The sequence below is a fragment of the Ambystoma mexicanum genome, chromosome 4p (genome assembly GCF_040938575.1).
Source record: "Ambystoma mexicanum isolate Mex_15411 chromosome 4p, UKY_AmexF1_1, whole genome shotgun sequence".
NCBI classification, from domain to species: Eukaryota; Metazoa; Chordata; class Amphibia; order Caudata; family Ambystomatidae; genus Ambystoma; species Ambystoma mexicanum.
In genome coordinates, this window is record NC_090927.1 from 94583808 (window position 1) to 94599593 (window position 15786).

The window sequence follows — 15786 nt, forward strand, 5'->3', positions numbered from 1 at the left end:
TGTTTGTGCATTGCTCCTATTTAGTTCTATAATTGATTCTGACATTTTTATTTATTTATTCTTCCATTTATTACAGCGCACAAAACCCTTGGGTATCTAGGCGCTAGTTACATTGGGGGAAAAAAGAAGGGGGAGTGGGTGGGGGACATGCTTTAGGAAGAGTGATGAGTCTTAGGAGGAGCAGAGTTAGTTGAAAAGCCAGGTCTTTAGGTTTCGGCGGAAGGTCTGGTAGGCCGTTCTTTTTTCTGAGTGCTGGGGAAGATTGTTCCAAAGTGTGGCGGCCACGACCGGGATGCTCTTAACCCTCCACTGGGAGGCTTTTGAAGTTGGGGATCTTGAGTAAGTGAGAGTTTGCATATCTAAGAGGTCTGGCGCGGGAGTATTTCTCAACGCAGCGTGAGAGGTAGGTCGGAGCTGTGTTGGAGAGTCATTGTTGGACCAAGCACAGTGTTTTGAATGTAATCCTTTCTTGGATGAACAGCCAGTGTGCATCTCTCCTGGATTGCGAGATGTGGCCAGATTTGGAGAGAGCAATGGCCGCTCAGAGAGCATTGTTCTGAATTGTCTGAAGTTTGTTCAGGTTGCGCTCGGAATTACTGGTAAATAAGCCATTGCACTAGTCGAGCTTGGCTCCTGTGATGGCTCTTGCAATGGAGAGGCACTTGGGAGTGAAGAGGAAGGGTCTGTTGGCATGTAGCAGTTTGACTGTGTAGGCTGCTGATGAGGCGATCGAGTTCACTTGTCGCGAAAGGTTAAGGTCAGAATCCAGGTAAACGCCAAGGATTTTGATGAGGATTCGGTTTCCGTCAATAGTAGATTTATATTCCAATAGATCACAAAACCAGTTTTTTTATGTCTATATATTTTGTATGTATTCAAAATGTCAATAAAAATAATTTTGAATAAAAAAATACTGCATTGCTAATGACCACTACCAGCCGGGGTTTTTTCAGCGAATCCGATTGAGTGCTGTGATGAGCTTTTCTGATGTTCACAATGCAAACTGCAGATGGATTCTCTGCAGGGAAAGTGTGCTGTGCAAAACAGACCCACTTTCAACATGTGCTCAGATGCTAAAACACAAGGCCAGTGATTACACTTGAGCCGGTGTCAGGATTAGTGAATACTTAATGCTGCCATTAATGTAGTGGATACATGAATGGTTCTGCTGTACACTGTGGAAACAAAATTCAGGCGACTGAAAGGTGTGTGTTGGCCACTGTTCAGAACACAAGTTACATGCAACTTCATATGTGCAAATGAAAAGCTGAAGACACTGTTCCTATGACCTCCTATCAGAAGCCTGCAGGCTCGAGGCGAGCAGCCTGACATGATACAGGTGTGTACTGGCCCCTCTCACTCTAATAAGGCATGTGTACAAAGTGAGAGGAGGTAAAGGGACATGTGTCAGTTTGGCTTTTTCCCTCGGCCTCACACCTGGTGGAAGATTCCTGGCGTCCAATCAACTGGAGGCTGGATTCAAGTGCAGACAAAGCAGGACTACATCAAAGATGTGAACCGTACTATGGTGAGAATTGAAGGTACAGATAAGCTTCAATGTGCTATGTTATATATCATATCTGCATATTTTGCACTCCTCTCATTGGCTGATCCCAATACAGATGCACATGTTGGATGTGTTGCCCTCCTCTCATTGGCTGATCCCAAGACAGATGCACATGCTGGATGTGTTGCCCTCCTCTCATTGGCTGACCCCAAGACAGATGCACATGCTTGATGTGTTGCCCTCCTCTCATTGGCTGATCCCAAGACAGATGCGCATGCTGGATGTGTTGCCCTCCTCTCATTGGCTGATCCCAAGACAGATGCGCATGCGGGATATTTTGCTCTCCTCTCATTGGCTGATCCCAAGACAGATGCACATGCTGGATGTGTTGCCCTCCTCTCATTGGCTGATCCCAAGACAGATGCACATGCTGGATGTGTTGCCCTCCTCTCATTGGCTGATCCCAAGACAGATGCACATGCTGGATGTGTTGCCCTCCTCTCATTGGCTGACCCCAAGACAGATGCACATGCTAGATGTGTTGCCCTCCTCTCATTGGCTGATCCCAAGACAGATGCGCATGCTGGATGTGTTGCCCTCCTCTCATTGGCTGATCCCAAGACAGATGCGCATGCTGGATATTTTGCTCTCCTCTCATTGGCTGATCCCAAGACAGATGCACATGCTGGATGTTTTGGCCTCTTGTTAGACTTGCACCTTGGAAACCCTTCGATGCTCCAAGTGAGAAGGCAACTGCTCCCCCTGCTGCCCCCAATGCAGAGGGACTTGGTTAATGTGAATGGCTGGGCCATGTAAATCTCACATGAAACCTGTCAGCAGGGGGTGGGTGGGCAACATGAGGATCATTACTGCAGATGCTGTTTGATGTACAGTCGACAGGTGATTGGGGGGCTAAGGTAGAGGGGCCCATTGCACAGACAGGAGGCATCCTGCCATCTTGAGTGGTAATGCCTGGCTGGTGTAGAGGGTCCAAAGACATCAATTCTCTGCCAGGATTTTGTAATATGTGGAGTTATTTCCCGCCGCCATGATGAATTCCTGTTCACTGACCGAATGCCCCCTGCATAGAGTTGAAGGTGTGTTTCCAGAGGGATTATTAGGCCTCTTAGGTAAACATAGACTTCTTGCTGGAAGAGGCAGATCCCAGCTGCCATTAAACAACTGGCCCCCAGGACGCCCCTCTTAACACGAAGAGGGTATCCACTTGCAGGTGACTTTGGAAAAGTTCCCTTGCTTGTGCTGAGCAGAAGAGCGCCCCAATCCTTAAAGGAATGCGTGGTTAGACCCCTACTGTTCTAGGGTGCAAGGGCATTACTAGTGCCTTTCTGTTGCTCAGCCTTTCACCCAGGAGAATGTAAGCCTGTATCAAGACTGCAAGATGTCCTCAGAGCCCTGATGGGGCTGATGGAAGCTTCTTTAAATTGGCTGCCTTCTAACCCCCGAGCCAATCACCACACTAAGGACTCGAGACCAAATCTAGATCTTAGGTCGCAAAGAGAAGAGGCAAGAAGCCTGCTTGAGAGAGTAACAGAGTGAACCCCTGAACACTGGCCCTTACCCTGGGCCCTAGAGACTCGTTATGCTCCCCTGATCCTATGCGTCCCAAAGATATCTTAAAGCAACCAATTTTGCTTTGTGATTTCGTGATTGAATTTTCCCTTCATGATTTGCTGAGTATTGCTCCACCTCCTGCAGTTCACCTCTCTGCCTTTACTGTAAAATCAGCCTGTATTAACATGCGCCTTTGCCCTGCTGTGTTCCTTCACCTACATCCTTTATTATCAGTTTGACTGAGCTAAATTGATTGCCATGATTGTATACGTTTATGCAGCCCCTCCTTGTCATGTGGGTTCTCCCTCTTCTTCTGCCCCTCCCCCTGCCATTGTCTTGCCCCTCTATACTCCCATACACACACACGCGTGCACACGCACACACTCACTCAAACACCCACATGTGCACATGCACCAACACACGCACAAACACACGCGCACACACACAAAAATCACCGCTGCATAACCTTTTATCTTGCCCCTTGGTAGCAATGTAGAAGCACAGGAGCAATACAGGTCACTTTTCGCCTCTTTTACTTTTATGCCAGAATCAGAACTGAGCCCAGCTGGGCACAGGTTCTGGCAGGTCAAAGGTCACAGAGGATCTTCCACTTCTTCTGGCCACTATCGGATTTTGGCTGAACTGCTTTCATATTAGGCCCATGAAGGTACTCAGGGTTACGAACATTTAAATCAATGCCAATCCCCACACCTGGTTTCACTGGGAAACCTTAATTTGTATTGCAGGTGGTTAAGTGGCATTATTGCCGCACCCTATGGCACTAATGGTGCCTTCCCAAATGTGCCGCTGGCACCAAACATTGTGAGATACGGACAAGATAGTTTAACAGTTCCTTTCGTGCATATTTTTCAAAATGATGTAAGAGTTATGATGAATGAAAGGCAATAGTCATATTAAGCAAAGCTGTTGTTTTATTTTAAAAGGGAAGAAACACTTAAGAACCTTTCTTCTGTATGAAGGTAATGCAGAAAATACAAAGAATTGATTGCATTTATTATTTTAGTAATATGTGTTGTACGCTGCCTTTGCCTAACCTATGTAGTAACGAGCAAGTCACAGCTGCAAGATACCCCAGAGCCAGGAAACAAAGGAGGCACGGGAGAGGCGGAAAGCGCGTGAACGCGCCCACGCACTAACACCTCCAGTAAGCAATGGGTAGGTTTAGGGCTCATATTTCCAATGCCCTCTTCAAATTTACAGCTCACAAATAGAATGGCCCCCCACTTCAGACACTCCCTCGTTAACTCCCGGATGCCTGCCACCCTCCCCAATGCAATATCATGTTTCTTCAAGGGGACCAGACGCCCCTTTTGACATGATTGCCCAAGAAATGGGCCCTCTGTCCGCCTGTCTAGAGAATTTTTTAATTTAAAAGCCTGTCTCAGTTTTGGGTGGGGAGGGAGGCTAACTACAAGCAGGAAACGTCACATCTTGCACCTTGACAAGCAATTCTATTCCAAATAAGCACTGTTACCAAATGTACAAGAACTCGTTGGCTCGAACCCCCAAACTTTAAATGAACAGCCTCATGCATTAACCGATTGTGCCTCAGAGACTACTTGGGAAGGGGGTTTCTTAGCAAGAGTCTGACATGGCAATCAAAGCAAAAGTTGCTCTGTTTTGAAAATGTTTCCAGTCACAGCTCAAGTGCAGTCATAGCAGCCAGTATCAAATTGAAGCCCTACTGTCTCGCCTCCTTACTCCGCTAATAGAGTGCTGCGCTGCTGTGCTGCTGCGCTGCTTGCGCTCTAGCGTCACCCTCTATAAATGCTTCTACATACGCACACATACGGAACAGAAGCATAGCCAGAATTGTCTAACAAGTGGGGCCTGAAGCTAATGTAGTTGGACCCACCAATGACATTAACAGCTGTAAATGCCCACACAGCGGTGAGGAGTGGGCATTTACAGATTTTGGGGGGCCTTGCCTGCTCAGGCCCTACCCTGTCTACGCCTCTGATACAGAGGCGTCATCATAGCCAACCACGTGATAATCCAATATGAGTTCTGGTCCATAGAGCAGGGGTGATTCCATAATCTGATGATACAATGAAAAAAAAAGTACATATATGCCAAGGTTGCCATGAGTAATTTTCATCCACGGTTGCAGCAGGGATTGGGGGAGGGGATCTTGATCGGTCTTGGCCCAGGAGTCCACCTTTGGCTTCATTCGGCCTTACAGGAGATCAATGGTGGTATCCTCCTGTGACAAAATAAAGAACGGAGAGAGTTAAGTTTCCAATGAGTCACTGCGTGCAGATAAGACTTATTAATGACCTGAATCTAAAGCTGTTCATTGGCAGCGGACCATGATTGGTTCACGTATGCCAGCTTCCATTGGAGGGCTTCACATATCGAGAGAGTGTATGACAACAAAAAACAGCAAATAACTGAACTGAAGCACATTTGATCTCATGGCGGATTTTCCTAACCCATCTCTTGATTACCAAGCATTGGCAAAGCCAAAAGGTTTGACATTTGTGTAGCCATGGGATAGGCACTTGCCAGGCACCTCCACAATGGTGCCACCTAGCCACAGAATGGCAACAGCAGTGCCTGGAAAATGCCCATCTAATACAGATACACAGGCTGAAACTGTTGGCTTTGTCAATGCGTGATTTTAAGAGGAACAGATAGAAATCCAGTGCCTAAGTAGCACACTTAAAACTTCAACTAAGGCAATACCTCTTAGCAGACTAATTAAAAATAACGCTGGAAGGACAACGTTGGATGTTACTGTTTGATCGAGCTACCTCAGAGATATCGCAGGAGGGTGTGTTTTGTGGCGAGGGGCCGTTAGTGTGTGGGAATGGCCCTATGGATTTGCATGGCCATGGGTAGACAATGGCTGGATAAATAACCAAACTACACCCTCAAGATGTGTGCACCCTTATACCCTCTCCATCTCCATCCTAGCTGTACCCCAGTGCAATAGCTTCCATCGCTGCCATGCAATGAAGCTCCCTCCCACCCCACCTGAGAGCAGAAACATCCCACATAGTTTTCCGCAAAGCTGTCAACACTCTATTTGCCTGAACCCGCCAACTGTTTAGCTATCGTACTCAATATGCCATGTAAAGGACCATGTGTCAATACCTTACTGTAAGTAATGTTTTTATATCTAAAATATATGTACGCTCCTTGTATCTAAGCCGTCTTCTTGTAACAGCGCCTCAATGCCCTCGGGCTGTTTGTGCGCCTTAGGAATTAAAAAAACGAAATAAAATAAATAATATGTTTGGGTCGAGTGTCCTCTGCGTACAAGCCAAGCCAAAACGAATCATATGAAGCCATCCTTTATGCAGGACTCAGTTCTAAGCATTGTCAGTGTTGACTGATCTTAATTAATGTTGGCTTTTTCTGATGCATCATCAGAAAGTTGCCTCATTTTCACTCCTATGCCACATCACACACATGTTGCTCGCCAAGACTGTCCCATGCATGTTCACAGCATATCTGCTCGTTCTGCATTTGCTCACACCACAATAATAGCACCAACTACTTGCTCTTGGTAGATTTACCCCCAATTCCCTTCACGGTGAAGCTTTACCATGGATATCCACCAACATTACGCTCCCCATCATTATTCCCCCCAAAATTCTGCTCACTACGATTGCTCCCCAAATGTCATCATGAGGCCCTCCACATCCTCTTCCTGCATGTTAAGTGCTGTAAATGCCATCAAGCTTTCTTCTGAAAATGTCTGTTTCATTTTCATCTCATTGTATAATTTTGATTTATTTATTTAATTGGTTATTTATAATTCGCTTAATACCCAGAGGTTTCTGAGCGCAGACCTGGGGATCGAACCTGTGTTGCTCAGTATTGTCCTGCTTCCAAGGTGAGCACGTTGCCCCTGTGCTATCCTCTCGAAATTTATTGGTGGCTTTTGCCAATTGAATGTGCTGTGTACCAGGGGTGTCGTGTACACTGGTACTCTGGGGCCCGGGCACCCACCGGGGAAGAACCATTTAGTGCTGAGGCCCCTACCCGGCCGGGGGCCCAGAAAGAAGAGAAGCAGTATGGACGACCCTCACTTGTGGGCCCTTTACTGTGTCTCTCTGGCCCCTAGGGAAGTGGGTGCCACTGGCTGCCTGCTGGTGGTGGCTCCTCCTGGGCCACCCTGTTCTGCTGCGTGTCTATACTGCCTCCCGTGGGTGCTAAGGCCTGGAAAGGGGGGCTTAGAGGCAGTGAAGCAGCAGCAACATCAAGAATGGCTCATGAAACCGGATCTAACAGAGATCTAACGAAACAGATCATTTTTTGTGAAAGACCATGAAAAGCGGGGGCTTACCCGGGTAATGTGCGGCTCCTCCTCCAGCCAGGCCGGGCCCACGCCATAGCACCTCGCCAAGCACAGCAGCCCAGCCTATGAGGAGCCAGCCCAGCCTGGACTCCTGGGAGCAGCCGAGAGGCAGCAGAGCAGCCAGTGGCTGGTGCATTCGCAGCGCACAGAGGAGAGGTAAGTAGTCACTTCACAGGGCGCCGGTAATATCCCCTTTTTCCTCATGAGGGTTATTTTTACCCCAGCCCTTCCGGCACTTCCCTCTCGTTCTCCCCACACCCACATTTTTCTTTTCTTTATCTCTCCATCATTCTGTTTCTGGTTCTTTCACCCACCACCACACTAATTTCGTGCCCACTAGCAACAAAGAAACCCACTTTTTGGATTGTTTTAGGATTACTTCTGCCTTGTTTTCAAGTTTTGTATTTTTTCGGGCTTTCTTTGGCCTTTATTTTGGATTTATTTCAAGCGGGGATTGTTTTGACTAAAACTGGAGGATTTATCGTGGATTGTTATTGACTTGTTTCCCTGGTAAAACAATTAAGTAATACTGTCATGGGTTTTGACCCATGTTGAATCAATAGACTGGGTAGATGTGGGGATGAGCTGTCGCCACCCATTATTCTTTCCCAGAACAAACTAAATCAATAGACTGGGTGGATGTGGGGATGAGCTATCGCCGCCCACATTCACACCAGAATAGGAGAACTGCGCAGTTGGCACGAGACCACTCCAAAGAGGGGAATTCATTTTCTTAATCCCAAAAATGGTTGCATTACCAGTACTCACCACTATCAGAAAGCCGGTGTTTTAAAACCACCAGACTTTTGTGTAAAACTGAACAAATGAAACAAAACCAGACCAAGGAAAGACTTGCTAAGAGGTGGATACAATGTAAAACTATATTCTGAAATGACTTGAAGGAAGTAATTATTTAATGTATATGTAAAAATTGTCAGTTTGATTTGAATGTAGAAAACTGGGAACAAAAAGTGACATTTAGCTGAAACCTGGCTTAATGAAACTGAATTCTGCCTGACAACTACCCCCGACAGGAGTTGATACTGGATCATCAGCTGTGTTCCCAGGCCTGGCTGCCAGGCCTGGCTGCATCCTGAGGTCACATGGCCCTGTTGATTAGATTAGGGGTGGAGCAGCTGGGGACTACAGGGAGTTGAACAAAGGCCTGTCCTGGACTCAGGCAAATGTTATATTGGGGGGCCGTAAAGTGGCTTCCTCTTAGGGGAAACTGGGAGGGGCAGTGCCTCTGCTAGCAGCTGAGCTTGGAGGAAGTTGATAAACCAGTTATTTCACCCTGTGATGTGGGACGCCACACCCCTTATTGACCAGGGCATAATTTTAAAAAGAAAGATAACTCAAAGTGCGGACTTGTCAGAATTATATAAGTAATATCATTATTTTTGTGATTTTTCTGTGAACATTTTGAGATGCGTTAGGACCCTGTGGTGTATTCTGGGGGGTTGCTAGCGGAAAATAGGGTCTCACTCCAAATGTCTGCATGTTAAAAATCTGACACTTCATCAATTAATGTCCATACTCCTTGCGCACATGTGTGTAAATTTGGGTAAATGTCCGATATTGCAAAACCAGTTAAAAAGCGCAAAATGTTGTCATTTTTTAATGCAAGCCCCCAGGAAGATCAGAGGCGGACAAGCATGGACCATAAGGAATATATAATGTGCACATGTAATTTCAACCAATTGTATATCTGGGAAGGATGTATTTGAATCAAATATAGATTTGTGGGCAAACTGACCAGGGGAGGATCCTCTGACCCATAAAACCTACAGCATCACTCTGACTCACATTTCCTTCCCCCAATCATGGGAGAGGGGAAAATTGGGCTAATGACAAGTAGAGAGGGGCAGGCTTAGCTAGGCCCAGGCACACACCCATTTTCAAAACACATAAAAAGAGACTGCTGGGACAGGTAGAGACATTCGAATCCAGTTGCTGCGGAGCGTTTTGCCGGACCACACAACATCCAGAAGATACCAGTTCCAGACTGACTCCAGCTACATACTCCAGAACCTAGAACTTATACTTTAGAACCTAAATCAGAGGCCTAAAACCACAAGCTGAGTTCTCTGCAGCAGGCCTCAAATCATTGCAAGCTGCTCACAGCCGGGCGAGCTGCTTGAATCCCTTGCCAAGAACTTTTGACAGGACCAGTGCAGAGATCCAGGAGATCCAGAGTGACCCAGACCGCTGTGAGCAGAACCAGAGAGCTGACCCAGATCACTGTGCAGTGCCGAGACCAGAACCGGAGTCCAGTCCAAAACCTGACCAGATCCGCGGCGAGGCCTATTCAAATTTATATTGTGAGTACCTAGCAGAACTGTGCAGAACCAATCTCTTAGTTAAAATAATCTAATCCAAACTATTTTAACCTAAGTAGAACAGCCTCCTAGAAATCGTGTCATCTGTCATTTGTAAAGCTGCACCACTGTCACTTGTCAATTCTTCAGCTGCATAGCTGTCACTTGTCATTTTGAGTTTACTTTAAATCCGAAAAACTACCTTTATTTAATCGTCCGTATCTCTGGAACCGTTTGGGATAGGAACGAAATTTAACTTTCCTCTGAAAGCTTAGAATCTTGCTACTCCTTATACTTTTGCCATAATCACAATTCACGCACTCGCAAATTTTACCGCGATTTGCGATTTGGTTAAAAATCCAGCCACGTGTAACCATCAGCAGTCATTTCTTTCCTTGCTAAAAATTTGTTTGCCTCTTAATCACCATCTCTGAATCATTGCTAAAGTGAGCCTGAACTCATCCCAAGTATCTCTCACTCACCCTGAACCTCCTAAAGGGAATTAAAAGCATTTTCAGCATATTTCTCACTTCATTGCCAACACATTCAAAGCGCTTGGGCCTGTGTTTTAAAACTCATACCGGTTTTCTCTAAGCTTGCTGGGGGGGAACTGAATTTCGTATTGTATTTGATTGCATTCCTGAGAACTGTGTGCTCCTCTTTCCATCTACTTCCATGTCTTACATTGCATAGGGGAGGGGGGTGAATTGCCAGAGAAAAAGTGATTATATTATCTTTTGCTAAAATCATCTCAAGTATTTCTGTGCTGCATTTTATTCCTCATTGCTTTTCCCTTGAAATCATAAAAGTATTTTTGCTACTTGATCTATCCTATACTAACTCCTCACTGATTATAAAGAAGTGTGCTAGTGTCAGATTACCCACTGTTGATTAACATTATATTTATAAGGGCGATATCGATTATTAATTTATTATAAAAGCATGGTATCTATATTTTGTCTTATTTCTCAAATAAACCTTTTAAACTTGTAAAACAGAACTACTTCTTGGCTCAGTGGGGTCAGGGGCATTCTAAGAGAGGGGTGTTATATAGGGGTAGTCATCCAGAACTCATGAACTGGACATAAAGATATATCAATAAGGGTTTCCATTCAGTATCCCAGACTAGGCATTGACTTAGCTGTAGTGTTCAATTGAATCTTCTTACAAATTGGGGGCTCGTAGCCGGGGATTCCGGATTAGATCTATCACTTGTGCAGATTAATACAGTGTGCTAACTGACAAGAGACATACATCCGGTCGGATCACCACGCTGTGTTACGTGGTAAAGCACTCCTCAAAAGGACGCTCTAAGGGAAAGGTCTGTTTTGCAAAAATAAAATACAAACTTCTGTAAGTCAGGAAGGAACTCAAATTCCAGAATGACGACCTTGGTAGATATGAAAATAGCCAGAGAGCACTTCTTACATAAGCTATTTGTGAGAGGTGAGTGGGCTCATCAGGACCAGACGGTCTGGTTGCAGGCAATCGCACCCCAGATCACTGAAACAAGGTCAGATAATGGAGAGACCAGGGACCCTTACATGTGGCCCTGAGTGAACTATATATGGCCCCTAAGGCCAAGGATGAGCACAACAAGATTTCCAGGGTAGCAGCATATTTATATTTACATATGGGAGCCATGCAGGACAAATGTGCTGAAGGCCAAGATCTGGCGAGTAGGCAGCTGATGGCATTACAGAAGGCCCAATCTGATCTAGACTCTTCTGAGCAGAGGTTGCACAGAAGCCAGGAGTCCGAAAATGAGAGTAGACAGTACATCATTAAAATAAAGAAGGATATGGATATCCTGCAACAGGAAAAGACGGACCAGGATACCAGAATTCTGGCTTTGCAGAAGGAGCACCAAGACAGTCTGGATTCCTTACTGCAGAGCCAGAAAAAGCTGGAGCAACAGATCAATTTCAACAGGGCATGCACAGAGCAGGTAGCCACCCTGCAAATCCAACTAGACAGAAAGAGGAAAGCAATAAATTGATTTTGAAAGACCTGGATACCCAGGCAGAGTTTGATGAAGAACACCAGAAAGCTGGTGCCTTCCAAAGGCAAAGGGACGACCTGGCGGCACAGATGCAGACTCTTAGTCAGGAAAGGGATACCTTAGGCCAGGAAGTCTGCCACTTAAAAAGGAAAATGGAAGAAAATCACCTGGCCCTCCAAGGACTGTGCGACCTCCAAAAAGAACACCAGTACTTGTTAGAGCACACCAGGAAGGGTGGAGGATGCTCTGGCAAGAAAGGAGCAGGCCAATAGGGACACAGCTCAGGAGGTAACCCTCCTGCAGCAGAGACTGGCCCAGTACTCCAGGACCAATCAGGAGGCACAGAGAGAAAATGAGGCTCTCTGTCAGCACAATGATAGGCTCCAGCAACAGGTAGCGATGCAGGAGAGACTGATAGAGTCTAGTAAGGCCTTAACTGAGGAACTGAAAGCGCAGGCTCTTGCATTGCAACAGGGAGCAGGGGCGGATAGAGACCAGGTTCGCTGGGAAAGGGAGACTCCTGAGCATAACCTCAGGATCCCTAGTACCAGAGGCCTTCATATCTCTCAGTCCCTGGACTCTGCCAACCCCATGTCCCCTGGCGCACATGAGCACCGGGCCACAGGGATGGCAGATTACTATCCAACCAGAAGTATGGGGCTCATAGGCCAGTACTTCCCAGGAATGGAGGGGCGGGCATCCGGGTATGGGCACCCAAGCACAGTGCAATTTAGTGGGGAACCCCAGGAGAGTAGGCCCGTTAAGGGCATCCTGAAAACTTCTGCCCAGTTAGGTCAGTGGGGGGGGGGTACCCATCAAATCCTGGCAGCAAGGAGGAATCTGAAGACTCCTCTGAACGGCGCAGGTCACAGGAGACCAGGTCCCCACATTCTGCCAGCCATTCCCAGGCTCGCAGAATCCGGGAAAACCTGGAAGATCAGACAGGAACCCCTGGGAGCAGTGCCTCTGAGTCAGAGGATGAATGGACCAGGGTAACCCGAACCAAAAAGGCCAATAAGGCAAAAAGGGCCTTGCGTAAGGACCCATTGAAGCAAATAAAGGCAATCAGGAGTGTCATCACTCCTTATCATAAGAACACCAAGTATTCCGTTTGGGAACACTTGGAGCTCTATGAGCAAATGATGGAGACTTTCCATTTGAAGGACATCAGTAGCTGCATCCAGTACGTCAAATGGACATTCTCCCCAGAATACTCAGTTTCTTTGCGGGGCTGGAGGACCAAAATCATTTAAGATGGTCCACCTATAAGGCGGCCATCTTGAAACATTTTTCTGTTCACAGAAATCCTCAAGAGGCTCGCAAGGCAGCCTACAATTTGCAATGTGGGGAGGATCAGGCCCCACAAGAGTTTGTGCAAGAATTAAAGCGTGCTTTTGCGCAGACCACCAGAAGGGTGCACATGGATAGCAGAGAATTTATCAATACGTTTTTCCATGCCTTACCCAAATACATAATGACCCAGCTCGTGAGAGATTTTCATGAGAAAAGATCTTTAGACTGGGTCATTGAACAGGCTACCCGGATCTATGAGGTGCAGAAGCCCATCGAAAATAAAAATAATGTGCCGAAAAACCCCAAAACCAACAGCACCCCTGCTGCTGCCAAGGTGGCAGAGGTAAAGATTGCCCCCGTTTTAGATTTGGAGATGGGGGGGCCTAAAAACCTGCCTGCACAAAATAATTCACAGCCCAGAAGGCCCTTGGGCCAGTCACAGACAGGGAGTCAAGGAGGTAGTCCCACAAATGGGGTCCCCCGCCCCCCTGACTATGTAAAACCCCGCTACAAGGGAAACAGACCAATCCTGGGTTATGTGTGGACTCCACCAGCCCAAGGGGGGGGGGATCCAGCCAAGCACCTAACCCAGGGAACTTCCCTCCCAACTTCCCACAGGAGGGCAGAAATTCTCCAAATCCTGGGCAGAACTTTTTCCCCAGGTATCCACCCAATTTCCAGCCCCAAAATCATCCATCCTTCTTTCCCCAATTCCCTGAGCCCAGACAACCTAATCCGGGAGAGGGGAGGCCAAGGGTGGAGGGGTACCAAAATCTTCCCAACCAGGGGTACTACCAGAGAAGGGATAGCTACCCTTCCCGGGATCAGCCCAGGGGAGAAAATAGAGCCCCGTATCAGCCTGAGCGGGTTTCACAACTTGAGCGCCAGGTCCAAAATATGGCACGAGATCTGGGACACATACTGAGGGCTCAACAGAACCCTCAGATGAGCATGCCACCGCAGAATGCCCCAAACTCTGGATCTGGTGCTCCAGAACAATGATGGGGGCAGCACCCCGATAACCCACCGGTTCCCAGAGATGAGGCACAAGGGGAAGGGGGGTGTAAAGCCTTGGAGGAAGCTTCCTTCCCAACTTGTAAACAGCCCCTGGAAAACCAGGAACTGGAAACAAAATCTCCTGCCCCTGAAAGTCTGCCACCCAAGGAGCAGAGAGGAGGTAGGAGAAACAAAGGACCCAAACAGACCCACTTTGTGGAGGAGGTACAGGTCTTCCAATTTGAGGGAGAGGGTTCCTCAGAAGATCCTGGGAAAAGGATCTTCTCCTTCAGAGATGGGGGAACTCCTCCCAAGGAAAAATGGGTCCCAAGGGATTCCAATCCAGACTGGGGAGATATGGAGACTGAGCTACCGCCGCCCATCATCTCATCCCAGAACCCACAATACCGAAATCCCCTGGTTCAAACCCATCCTGGTGACTGCCTCCAAAAAGGGGGGGGCGGCCCAGAACCGGAACCAGGGGAACCCACAATGGCTCTGATCTCCAGTTGCCAACTTTTTCTTTCAGATTCCCAAGACTCTCCACAGAATTCTGCCCAAATCTCTTCTCTAGCAATGTCCAAAACCAGAAAGTTAGCCCACCAGTTGTCCAAAAATGTGCATTATCTGTGCCCCCTTGAGGAGAAGGAGGGAAGATACTATGCCCCGGTACAAGTACAGGGGCAGGGTACAACAGACTGGTGATGGGGGGTCCTCTCTATTTCTGAAAATCAACCTTCCTTCCAGTTTAAGGTGGTATTCCACACTGGAAGGAAACACCCTGAAATTCTTTACTAATCCACAATCAGAAACTCCCACTCCTATAGTCCAGAAAGATGTGAAATCAGCTCAGAGCCTGGCTGATATTCAGCAAATTGGAGAGCAGTTGTTCATCCCTGTCCAGTTAAATGATGGGAAGGACTCTGTTCTCGCTCGAGTGTGTGTGAAGAACGGTAAGAGCTTCATCAGCGAAGCCATGTTCCGCCAACTCCCAAAAGATCCAGCCATTCCCACATTCAAACTGATAGACAAATGGGAAATGGACCTGGAAGCACCTAATTCCAAACATCTCCTGCCAAGCAGGTGTATGCTCAAAATCTCCATTGGCAACAAGAGCATAGTCCATAATTGTTGGGTCCGTGCGAGACGTCACTGCCGCCCTTTACTTAGGCACTGACATTCTCAATCGCTTTTCCATTAGTTTGGACCTAATAAACTTCAAAGCTTGGTCCCGATTAGCGGATAATCCCATGGGCTTTGATGATCCAGAAAAAGCATTTAGGTCAGCTCAATTTCTACCTTATGCAGTTGAAATTCAGATCAAAGAGGAAGTCACCATCCCAGAAAGGACCCGACAATTCTCCCTGGAAGCGAAGGTTATAAGAGGACAACATTTGAAAAACCCTGATGCTTACATACATCTAAACGCTTCTCTCCAACAGCAAGGGTTGGGGGTAAACCCAACTCCATTAGTCAACATAGAGCATGACACCATTCTAATAGAGGTGGATAACAGCGACTTAAAGAGTATTACTCTAGCCGCAGGCACCATTATTGGAATGGCGGTTGATGACCGAAATGTTTCCATCGATTTAGGAAATTAACTGTTAGGACCAATCCCCAAGGACTGTTTTGACAGTGACAGTGATGACAATACAACACCAGACAGGATTTTTACCCGGCATGGGGGGAACTTCCTGGTGTACACTTCCTGCCCCTATGGTAAGGAAGATGTGACTTGTGACTTCAGGAGGGATGAGGTGATTTTCCA

The 15786-nt window shown here is 47.0% G+C and overlaps 1 protein-coding gene across 1 annotated transcript in view; it reads right to left on the reverse strand.

The window, feature by feature from the left end:
- Positions 1 to 3993: 3993 nt before the first annotated feature.
- LOC138452786 (waprin-Enh1-like) overlaps positions 3994 to 15786 on the reverse strand; it is a 45615-nt gene continuing 33822 nt past the window's right edge. Inside the window, exon 5 of the mRNA XM_069605126.1 lies at positions 3994 to 5303. Coding sequence (XP_069461227.1) covers positions 5287 to 5303 — 17 coding nt within the window. The 3' untranslated portion in view covers positions 3994 to 5286. The remainder of the gene's footprint in view (positions 5304 to 15786) is intronic.